Genomic DNA, 12221 nt, shown 5'->3' on the forward strand with positions numbered 1-12221 from the left:
ATGAAATGTACCAGGGGTCGGGCGAGGTAGGTCAGGTTTGACCATTACAATCGTTGCTTTGTTTGACGTCCCATTTAATATTAATTTATTTTTAATGTTATTTATTTATATTTTAGCACAATGTGAATCCAAAGCATAAAAATAAAATAAGTAGATTTAGCCCCTGTTTGACCCCCATTTTTGGTAATGAAAATGAGGGAAATAGTGTTTTGTTGAAAAAATGAGTGGTTGAAAAAGAAGGAAAAATTTTCGATTTACGTGTAATATTATTTTATAAAAGATTGTGTGGTTGAAAATAAGAGAGAAAAAAATAGAATGTAATGAAATGTAATTTAATGGGAATCAAACAAGGGCTTAGGTTGATTTCGAAAAATTCAGGAAATTTCGTCATTCTAGTCTTATTCAGGAATGGAAAAAATTAGCATCCCTACTCGAAAAATTTGCCCAATGTGAGGCTTACCCTCGTTTAAATCATGCTCATGGATTAAAAATTCATAGCAAACGTTTCAGATACTATCATTTGCCTCGTTTGATAGATATAAGTATTCTTGAAGTTCATCCAACACTCAAAAGTTCTTTAATTTTCTCAAAATGAAATCATTTGAACGGGCCGGAGGCCATTTCAGGAGCCAAATTCAAAAATACCGGCCTGAACCAGATAGGGTTTGTCTAGGCCCAATTCATGTTTACTCTTATAAACCCTAACCCTAATTATTCATCTGCGCCATTTCGCGGCTGTTCTATCTCACCAAGCAGAATAATCAGCCTCTGGTCAGCTCGTATTACTTGTAAAAATCCATCTATTATACGTATTTATATATTTTCTGTCTTCGTTATGTCTGATTCTTACTCTAGTTTTTCTGAAATTATTTCATACTTTGTGAAGGAAGAATTTGATTGAAACTAAAGAAAATGAGTAAAGGAGTAGCAGGCGGCGCTGTGAAGGGAGGGAAGAAGAAGGCGTCGACGTTCGTGATTGACTGCTCAAAGCCGGTGGAGGATAAGATCATGGACATTGCTTCATTGGAAAAGTTCCTCCAAGAACGCATCAAGGTCGGCGGCAAGCCCGGTGCCCTCGGTGACTCCGTTACTGTCACCCGCGATAAGAACAAGATTACCGTCGTTGCCAACGAGACCAGCTTTTCCAAGCGGTAACATTATAATTTCACTACCTTTTTAGATTGATTGTGCTTTTCTAGAGCTAGATGAATGTTAGTGATTTGGTACGGTTATTTTAATTCGTTACCTGTTAATTACACGCTGGGAGAAATTAGTTTATGTTAGTTTTAATGCTTTTTCTTTTTTATAAACACGCATGAAAGTAAATTGGATAGTAAAAATGAGGTTTTGAAATTGGGTCTGGAGTCTATTGTGTTTGAATCAAGTTATTGATATTGTCAGTGGCTAACCCAGGAATGGAAGTTAGCTAGGGCAGGCGGTAGTTGACCGTCAACGTCAACGACTATAATTGTGAGGTCATCTATTAACATTTAATTAAATGATATTAAAAATTCTTCAATCTATATGTAAATGCAAAAAAACGTAAAAATTATATACATGTGAAAATATAATTCGATAGTATTAGAGGATCAATACACATAGTCTCTTACCAGACATATAATGATTAGTACGTAAATATTATTGGATTGTTTAAAGTTATTTATGAAGTACCAGAAAATTTGAATATTGAGCGCGCCATCTCTAAACATACATCCGACATCTCTAAAGAAAAGTTTCTCATCAATCACAAGTAAAACTAGTAAAAGGAAACCTAAGTTGCAGCCCAAAGGTGAGAGAGATTGGATTTCTCAGATCAAAAATTATTATAGTTAACCCCCTAGTACCATGAGAGCAAAATTATCAACTAATAAGAATTGAACATACCGCCATTGGCTATTTGTTGCATCCAGTTTCTAACATCAAATGATGATAGTTGCGACCTCGAATAAAATGCTGCCACTTGTCCATTTATGGAATTATGCAATTAGGTAAAGAGTTTGCACCTTTGGGGTTTCAATCAGAGCTTCAGCCTTTCCCAATCGCCTTAGGTTTGCCTTTTATGATTTGGGGGAAATTGAAATTTGAAAATGACCATGAATTGATTAATGATTCATTGATTTGGATTTTGGGCAATTGGATTTGGGCCTAATGTTTTTAAACAAAAAGAAGCTCATTACATTCAATTGTCATCAGCCCAAAAGAAAAAAGGGAAAAAAACACAGTCTTCTTCATTTCTTCTTCCTGCCTCTCCGACTTCCTCCATGACTGACTCTTTGCAAGTCTACAACTGCAAACCAAGCTATCGGTTGCAACATAATTTAATCATCTATCATCTAGTTTCCTTCCATTCTGCGCTCAAGCTTTTGGAGACTGCAACAATGGAACTGCAACTTCCACTCGGCGGTCCCGGCGGCTATTGAAGACTCCGACGGATCTAGCTAGGGCGGCCGCTCTAGCTCGCCAGTACCTGGATCCGCTACTGGATATTGTGCCAAAGTAATGGTCAGCTTAGTTATGCCCATAAGAAATTGACATTACTCCTCCTAAGATATACAATGATTCGGTAATGTTTGGTCTAAGTAAAAAATGATTTTTGAGGGGAAGATTATACTCATAGTTCCGCAATCCTTTATATAAGCATTGTGCAGACATGCACATCCATGTGAAGCTACAAGAAAGACCTTTTTCTCAAGTTTCTTTGTTATTTATGAACAGATATTCCTATAAAGTGGTAATTTGATAGGATAATTAGAAGAATTTGAGATATCGAAATTGGCTTTGTATAGTTTTATTTCGCTATCCATGTCATCCTATATTAGTTAACATTTTCAATCTTTCGAGGGAGAAACTTGTATTTGTTGGGGAAGTTCAGATTTAGATCTTTGACCTTAAATGGGTAGAGGGAGCTGAATAATGATTAATGAATAAAGGAGCTACTTTCATGTCATTAAGGGATTATTGAGGATTTGCTTAGTCCATGTTTGGCTAATTTTTTATAACTCATTTTTCAACCACACAATTCATGGGATGCACAACGTTTATCAAATTTTCAACTACATATTTTGTCAATTTCTATCAATCTGCTAAAAATCTGATTTTTAGCAAAATGTAATTTGATGCAAAGAACTACATTGTTTATCTTTTGGCCTTTTTTTGGACAATAACACAAGCTTAAGTGCAAGCAGAAGCTATTTTCACGGGAAGTAATGTTTGCAGCGGTGTTTATTTTGACACAAGGATTACTTTTGCAAATTACTTGGTTTGTCGATGCTATTTCATATACGTGTTTGTTATTTCTTATTCAGTGATGCAATTAACTGGCTTGTTATTCTGATAATCATTTGGTGCTCAGGTACTTGAAGTATTTGACGAAGAAATATCTGAAGAAGAACAATGTGCGTGATTGGCTGCGTGTGATTGCTTCTAACAAGGATAGAAATATTTATGAGCTGAGGTACTTCAACATTGCCGAGAATGAGGTTGAGGACGAAGAGTAATGGAAGAAAACTTATTATTTATATTTCCCAAGTGGATTTTTGTTTTGCCTAATGTTGCCTGTGTTGGACATAAGTTTCAACTTTGTTTTCGGATCAAAGGGTTTACATGTTTGCTATTCTTATTTGAAATGAAAAATAGCATGTGCTATATAATGAAGTTAACTATCAGCTCGGGCCATGTTTGTGGTTGATGAGATTGTTATCACGCGAATGGTTATGATTTGCTTGTGGATTCTTGCTATTCTTGTATCTAGTCCATAACTGAATATGTACAAGCTGAGCTCAAGTAATGCCACGGAACTTCTACATAAATACCCGTATTCATTCATGTATATTGGTAACTCGAAGGGTTGCCATTTTCATAATAGGTTGATGCTCGAGCGGTTTGCTTTTGATTGACTACATTGGCAAGCGAAGTATTTATTCCATAATCCCTGTTTTACTAGGTCATGTAAACCAATTAATTGATGATAATATCCTTTTTGGTGGAGATTAAAATTAGAGTTTTAGTAAATTTTGATAAAAATTGATGAAATGTGATTGAAAAGTTAGGAGTCCTATTAAATATATTATTAAAATAAGTTGTTGATATTGACTCAGATTAAAATTTAAAATTTAATCCCTATAAAAGAGTGGCTTTGCTGTATAGTGGGTGTTTGACACTCATTTTCATGGAAAAATGAATTTTAAAATAGCATATTGAGTGTATTGATAAAAAAAAATAAGGAAAAGTTTTTTTTATATATGTGTAATATTATTTTAATGAAAAAGTGTGATTGAAAAGAAAAGAGAAAATGGGAATCAAAGGGGGCCATAGTTTACCTTTAATTCTTCGATGATATAGAGAGTAATCAGTTATGACACTACTCAAGTAGTACCTTGTAATTTTCCCATCGGATGTTGTCCAATCTATCTTACCGATTTCAAAGCCAATGATTCAAGAACTTATGACATAAAATTTTCATTGCTCAAAAGATTTGAATAATACCTCAATATATCATAATGATCGTTTGAGGCAAGCCATTGAGAAGTTGAAGATTGAATATCTGAATATCACAATTATCTATTGTGATTACTACATTGCCTTCGCATGGCTTCTATCTGAAGCTCGGTTTGTTGGCAAGGCAACCAAGATGGTACCGTCGTGCATTTCGTGAGGCTGATGATGTGCCAGGATTCTTGCTTGCTGGTGCATTCCAACATCGATCATGATCTGTCTTCTCATGAAATATCGAGCTTTGTGATTACATGCTCTGGTAATACATGTTCGTCATATGAAGCACTGATCCTAACATGACCTTTGCATGATCCAAAGGTCATCTCTCTCTCTCTTCATCTATATATTCACGTCGTTATTTTGTGAATTATAATGAACAACTAAGTATGAAGACCATAATATTTGATCAGACTAGCCTTTCTGATGTGATCATCATATTCTTTACTCAATTTAATCACTAAGCAGCAACTAGCCTCATTCTTGCTCTCATACTTTATATTTTATCCAAATCAAACCGAGTTTACCTTCTCGACTTCATATGCTTTCGTGGTCAGGATATTGACCGAGTTCCCATCTCCGTTTTAATCGAACAAACTGAATTCAATAGCAGTTCAAGAAGTCTCGAGTTTCAAAGGCAAGTAGCCAAAAGATCAGAAATTGGCAATGAAACATGTTGCCTCCAGGAATTCATTTATTTCCTCCTGATCATTCTATGAATGCTAAGATGGAAGAAGTTAAAACAGTACTCTTTTCAATAGTCGAAAATCTTATCTCAAAGCACGAGATAAATCCAAGAAGCATAGATACACTAATCACAAATTATAGCCTCACCAGTCCAACTCCTCTGGCTTCACACATTGTAAATAGAATTGGTCTTAGAAGCAACGTAAAGAGCTTCTATCTCTTGGGAATGGGTTGTAGCGCGGGAATTTTGAAGATAAGCTTGGCTCGTGATCTACTCAAAGTTCACAAGAATTCCATGGCATTGATTCTCAGCTTGGAGTACCATGACCACGAACATTTATCAAGGGAATGTCAAGTCAATGCTTCTTGCTAATTGCTTGCTTTGAAATGGGTGGAGCCGGGATTTTACTGTCGAACAAGAAATGTGACGGAGAGAAAGCAAAATAAGAGTTGCAACATGTAGTCAGGACTCACTCAGGTTCCAAAATTGGAGCTTACAAGTGCTTTATACAGGATTTGGACGACGATGAAAATATTGGAGTCTCTCAAGAACAATCCTTCAAATAAGGCAATACGTCCCCTTCCATTACGTACTTATACTTAGTCATGCTATGTGTACATCTGGATTGACACCCACTCACATGGGGTGGGGCCCACGGATCATAAAGTAATCACGAGTTCTACTCATGTGAGGGGTGTCATCCTGGGTGTGAACCCCCAAATGTACAAATAGCATTATTTATACGATCGCGCTACTCGTACTCGCTGCCTTACATGCCAGTTTACACGGTGGCGTGTCGCGTTTTAACGAAGTCGGGTCAAAACTTAAACCATTTATCTGGGTCAAAAACTTAAACCGGCCCACTTACTGAGCAGACATATTCATCATTTTCACTTGCACCATTATCCCCAAATCAGAGAGAACCCTTGGAGGTGAAAATTGGTTAAAAGTCCAGCACTCCATCTCAGCCGGAGTAAGAAGCCAGCGATTAATTTATCAATCGTCTCCATGTTTGGGTTTTCCAGCCTAGGTTAAGCTCGCGGTTTCCTTTTTTTTTTTTTTTTTTTGTAGTCGTAAGATGGGAGCTTCACCGTGTGCAAATCGACCGTCTCTAACGCCATCCATCGCCTCCGACGGAATCTAGCAGCACACATTATGTAAGCATGATATATTTGGCATCCATTTTCCTCGATTTTATTGTTTTTGAATAATAAAATAGTTCAAAGATTTTACAGTGGTCTGTGCTTGTAGATTACTGTAGCATAATATATGGGTCGTTTGTGTGCAGTAGCCAGGAAAGAACACTGGACTATGTCATAGCTTCGATAGAAGGGTTACTTCTTTACGGATTGCATGAAAAAAGGGCAATGCCCCCCTAGTGTAAAATTGGCTTTGTAAAGTGTTTTGAGGTTGAGAGTGAGACGAAGAACTAGGGGAAATTGTTCAATTGCTGCAGTGCTAATTGTAAATATTGGGAATTGGTCGACAATGGAGGATCAAGTAGCATTACTGTGAATGAGAATAATCATGTGGCTGTTGAGGAATTTGAACACTTCTCCCACTTGTTCCAATCTTTTTGTTGGGTAGCGGAAGAAAAAAATATTAAAAAGATTGAACATGACAATACGCAAGGCCAAGAGAAGTGCGGAAGTGGATAAAAAATGGAAGGGACCGGCATGATTAGTAGTTATGTTGTCATAAGTTTCGTTCCATACCACTTTTGACGTGTAGTATGTGTTCTTTCCAGTGTAGCTGGTGAACTATAAGAAAGTTGGTGTTTATTTGGGTGACTGTATGTAGGTGTTCTGTCTAGTGTAGTTGGTGAACTGTCTAGTGTTTGGCAAGTTGTAATTTTCAATCATTCCATCTCAGTAATGTTAATTTGTGTTCTTCACTCTAGTGTTTGGAAGTTGCTGTAATTTTCTATCATTCCATCTCAATAATTTGTTTTCTTTTACTGTGAACTCGATTAATCATATAGGTTTTGAGCATGAATAACTTTTAGCTGTCTGATGGTATGAGCACCAATGAAATTGCAATACTAACTGCAGGTATTGAGCATGAAAACTTGTAGCTGCCATTCATGAACGTTGTTTAAGAGTGGCTTTTTCCCCACTCTGATGGGAGCACATACCAGTAAACCAATCAAGCCATGTACAGCAGAAGGTAAAAAAGCAATCAAGCCATGTGTTTATCACGGAGTAATGTCCAGACTGCCAATGTAAACCAGTAGACAGTAAGAGTAACTGTACAAACTCTAAGATGATTAAATTATCAATTCCATTGTCCATGTATTCCATCATCCAGTTAAACTAAATCAATACAAAATGGCCAAACATAAGGCAATTCATCCTCTTAGGCAAGATTATTCAGTAATTATTTGTTAACTGGATTTTCTTTACTAAATCACTTGGAACAATACCATCAGCACAATAAAATGCACAAAGGAGCAGTAAAATCCAAAAGTGTGATTTCAATTATGAATTTGTTTTTCATAACAAATCAAAGGGATGATCTTCTCTCAGAAAACTTAGAAAAGTTTAGCTACAGACCAACAATGAGGGTCTTAGAGAACCTCAAGCTACTAGACAAACTACTTGTGAAGAGCACAAGAACAGTTATCTATACCGACATCTTCTGCAAGGCATGGAGGCTGAACTTTCTTATCTCTATACCAGATTAATCATCCTCGAACTAATTCGCTCAAAAAGTAATCCAACTTCTCAATGGTGATATTCGGCATCACAACAATATGAGCCACATTTCCCTCACAAGTGAGCTGCCAACAGCATCAATTATTTTCATCCAAAATCACATGTTTGCACCATGTTGGAGAGGTGCGTTTGAACTTAAACATTTCTTTTTCATCGTTGAATTTCATACCACCACGGGCACTATCACACTGTCCACTCTTTCAATTCCATCATCCATGAAGTTCACACTATCCAAATTGTTGTCATTTCTGTCTTCTAATAGAATGACATTGTCAACCTCTTCCGAATTGTCGTTGCTTGTAGTAAAAAATTCAAGTACCCAACGTTACAACTAATTCACAAAACAAATTAAGCTTTCCCAAATGGGATTACGTTACAACATAATATTCCCTAAATAAGTAAATAAAAAAAACAGAGTCATTGGCATAATATTCCCAAACATTTAAGCTTTCCCCAAACGACAAATGGGATTACGTTACAACATAGTATTCCCAAAATATGATAGTAATAACTGAGATTACTGTAATAAGTAAATAAAAAAAATATATTACAAAAATAGTAAAAAAAACATAAAAAAATCATAACACAAGTGAGTGAAAATGGGTTGACAGATTTCCTTGTAAAACAAAGTGGTCGAAAATGGGATTACGTTACAACATAGCAGCAATTTAGGTTTGTTCACATCTCAAACAAACTTTTTCTACCGTAGTGTACTGTAACCATTGATTTCGGCATTTATACATCTCAAACAAGCTTTTTCTACCTTTGTCCGTCATCGAAGATGGCGATAGCTTGAAGCTGGAACAGCTCTTTTTTACACCGCCTAATCTATGAAGACGGCGACAACTTGAAGTCGGAACAACCCTTTACCTTCAAGCCGGAGACGACGGCTTCTTGTACAGGCGGTAGGTTTCAAGAATTGGGGCCAGAGAAAGAGAAATCGCGGACAATATGCTGAGCATATTTGAATTACCCGGTGTTTTCTTATGAGTGGGTATTGTTGCCCACTTAATTACTCTCAATTGTAAAACCCGGCCCAACAATGAATATGGCAAGATTTGTTATTTATTGAAAATTCAAAATATGCTCCCTTTCCACGTCATAGTCTCATCCGGCAGGTAAAGGCAAGGGTTCAAATAGCATTATCCTATTTATGTATATTTCTACTTTTTATGTCATGGACGAAAAAATCCTTTAGGTAGCAGGGGATGCATTGAAGACGAATCTGAGGGCATTAGGCCTATTGGTGATACCCTATTCAGAGCAAATTTGATATGGCATGTCAATCGTCTGGAAGAAAATCCGTAATTCGAGCATTTTTTATTCACGCTGGGGGAAGGGCTGTAATCAAGAGCATTAAGGATAAGTTGAAGTTGACAGAAAGGGACTTTGAATTATTGAAAATGACATTATACAGGTTTGGCAACACGTCGTCTTCATCTAATGGTATTCGCTAGCCTATTTAGAAGCCAAGGGAAGAATTCGAAGGGGAGATAGAGTATGGCAGTTGGCTTTTGGGAGTGGTTTCAAGTGTAACAGTGCACTTTGGAAGTGTATTTCTGGAGTTAATTGTTACAATGGTCACTGAACTTAAGTTCATGTCTTTGATTGGTCACTGAAGTTTGAAATGTCGAATTTTAACCACTTAAGTTAGGTCCATGTCTTTGATTGGTTAATGAAGTTTAAAATGTCGAGTATTAGTCACTGAATTTAGGTCAATATTTTCGATTGTTCACTGAACTTAGGTCCATGTCTGAAATTGCTCATTGAAATTTAAAATGTCGAATTTTGGCTACTAAACTTTAGAATATGTCTTACGTTACTCATTAGTGTAACTGTTGGACTTTGAAAAATATCAAATTTACACTGAGTAATGTACAATATTTTTCAAAGTTTAGCGAGTGATGTACAATATTTTTCAAAGTTCAGTGGGGAATGTACAACATTTTCCAAAGTTCAGTGGTCAAAACTCGACATTTTAAACTTCAGTGAGTAATTGAAGACATGGATATAAGTTCAGTGGCCAAAACTCGACATTTTAAATTTCAGTGAGCAATTGAAAACATAGACCTAAGTTTCAGTGATCAAAACTCGACGTTTTAAATTTCAGTAGTCAATCAAAGACATGGACCTAAATTCAGTGACCATTGGAACAATTAACTCATGTTTCTGAGGTGAAATTAATGCCTGGCAGACAAAATTCATCTGTATCCAGTTCAAGTTCCAGACAAACTTGACCATTAAGGTAATCCAGAAAAATTCTCATTCTTAACATAAATGGAAGTTCTCTTTGAATAAATTAACATCAGATACAGGTTTGTTTAATTTTCTTATTCTTATGCTTTGTTTGATATTCTATCTGTGCAAGGTTTCCTTGTGGCAAAACTTTATTCTGGAATGCAATTGGTCGATGCTCCATGGCCTTTTTATCATTGACTATATTGGTAAGAAGTTATTTCTTCAAACATTTTCCAACAATGGATTTATTTTGTCATGATCATTAATTTTTGGTGAATAGTTTGTAAACATCTAGTTTATTGATCATGGTATTTCCACGAGAAAGTTCTTATAGCAAATCGCCAAATTTTGTTACTTGTGTCCATTTCGCAACACAACTTTCGTTCATTTATATATATATTTTTTATTTCTAACAAGAATTTGTTGACTTCAAAATCTGTCCAATTCAGTGGCTAACAGAATTTCGACCATCTCCATATCTAACAAGCTATCACCTGCACGCTATGACACAATTAGGGTGCAAAAGTCCACATAAAAAATGTCCATTTACCATTTGCACCCCGATGACCATGGCCATTGTATCCATGCCGAAGTAGAACTTGTTTAGTTTGATCGGCCAATCCAATTGACAACATTAATGTCCCATAAGCTAATGTAGGATCCCCTTTGCCATGTGCACACCATTTAATATGTATATGTGTATATATATATATATATATATATATATATATATATGGATTTAGATTATATTATCTAATTATTTTCACATAAAATTCATGCACTCGTGGTTAATAAAATGTCGTGAAAAAAATTATTTTTTCCAAGTAGCGAAGTAATTTTCATCACTAATTTTCATTAATTGCATAAATTCCATTCTCAGTAACTATACTATCACTTATTTTCAATTAGGTCATTGTATCCCAATTTTGTTCAATAGATTAATTATACATTAATTTGATTTTCATGGAATAGTTAAACTTTTTATGATTTTAATTAAAAAATGAACATCATCAAGTGTACGTGAATAAGTTTAATTTCAACAAAATAAATGGCGGACCATCCTTCTGAAGTGGAAATGAACATTCTGTCCTATTGGAACCTCCACCTTGATGCTAAACGACTTTCATTAAATGACAGTCATGTCATAGTTTTTCGTCAGTTTAAATGATAGATTGAATGAAATTATCAGATTGAAATCAAATTAAAATTCTATTACCTAAATCAATAAAAGTAAAACACAATTAGCTAATTAAAATTAAGACAAAATATAGTTACCACAAATGAAATTTTATTTATATTCCACCGCATGAAAGAACAACGGTAAACAAAGACAAATTTTAAAAAATCATATTTATTTGATTGTATGTGAAAATATTTTATCGAGTATTTTTAAAATTATATTTAATTAAATAAATAATTTGATCTCTTTTAAGTGTAACCAAACATTCTCTTGATCGAAACACGAAACATCTACAAATTTAAATGGACCATTGGGCTTACAAATTTCAACGGATAAGCTATTCAGATTATGTGTAGTGGGGGATCAAAGTACTGTGGCCCAATTATTTTCACCACAAGCAATGGGCCCAGAAGTTTATTCTTGGGCCTACTTGCACAAAAAATTTCTGGCTGGGCCTTACTATGAGCATGATTTCTTTCACAAATTGGACCATCATTGATGAGAAAATTAGACAAAATCATGTCATTGTTACATTCTCACAAATTTGTTGATAGACGTAATTTTTCACAAATTAGATATTTAATCTAAAAAATAATTAATTCAAATCTATTTATTAATAATTCAATTTATATTTTCATAAATCTTGTGAATTGGAGTCAATTATTTGAAATTTAATTTTTAAAAATTTAAATTCCTCTAATTTCAACTAATCTTACTTCAGATATGTATTATACTAATTTTATTTGAAGTTCATAAGAATAGTGATGTGATATCTTGACAAATATTTTAAAATAATGTTATTTATAAACCGTATTTATCCATCATGTGACGGTAAGGTAACTACCACATTTTCCTTTGAATTAGCGACAAGTTCTCTCTTCTAGTACTTCATTTCACTTCTCTTCTTCCC

The 12221-nt window shown here is 35.0% G+C and overlaps 1 protein-coding gene and 1 long non-coding RNA gene across 7 annotated transcripts; one reads left to right on the plus strand and one right to left on the minus strand.

Moving 5' to 3' along the window:
* Positions 1 to 304: 304 nt before the first annotated feature.
* On the plus strand, positions 305 to 3738 carry LOC111389765 (60S ribosomal protein L22-2). Of its 6 annotated transcripts, none has more exons than XM_023014748.1 (3): positions 305 to 771; positions 887 to 1151; positions 3353 to 3738. In XM_023014748.1, the coding sequence occupies exons 2-3, from the start codon at positions 913 to 915 to the stop codon at positions 3495 to 3497; spliced, it is 384 nt and encodes a 127-aa protein (XP_022870516.1). In that variant the 5' UTR covers positions 305 to 771; positions 887 to 912; the 3' UTR covers positions 3498 to 3738. The 6 variants fall into 6 exon arrangements, with proteins under 6 accessions (XP_022870516.1, XP_022870509.1, XP_022870539.1 ...); XM_023014741.1 differs by having other exon boundaries at positions 667 to 788; XM_023014771.1 differs by having other exon boundaries at positions 669 to 771; positions 891 to 1151.
* Positions 3739 to 7628: 3890 nt separating this feature from the next.
* Positions 7629 to 8987, minus strand: LOC111389813. Its single transcript, XR_002701800.1, has 2 exons — positions 8657 to 8987; positions 7629 to 8189 (listed from the first exon to the last, which is right to left on the minus strand). It is a non-coding gene; the product is annotated as an uncharacterized LOC111389813 (long non-coding RNA).
* Between the last annotated feature and the right edge of the window lie 3234 nt (positions 8988 to 12221).

Source organism: Olea europaea, chromosome 3 (genome assembly GCF_002742605.1).
Source record: "Olea europaea var. sylvestris chromosome 3, O_europaea_v1, whole genome shotgun sequence".
NCBI classification, from domain to species: Eukaryota; Viridiplantae; Streptophyta; class Magnoliopsida; order Lamiales; family Oleaceae; genus Olea; species Olea europaea.

Coding starts and splice junctions, on each gene's coding strand:
- LOC111389765 (XM_023014748.1), top strand. CDS start 913: ATGAGTAAAGGAGTAGCAGGCGGCGCTGTGAAGGGAGGGAAGAAGAAG. Junction 1,152..3,352: donor GAGACCAGCTTTTCCAAGCG/GTAACATTATAA, acceptor TTTGGTGCTCAG/GTACTTGAAGTATTTGACGA.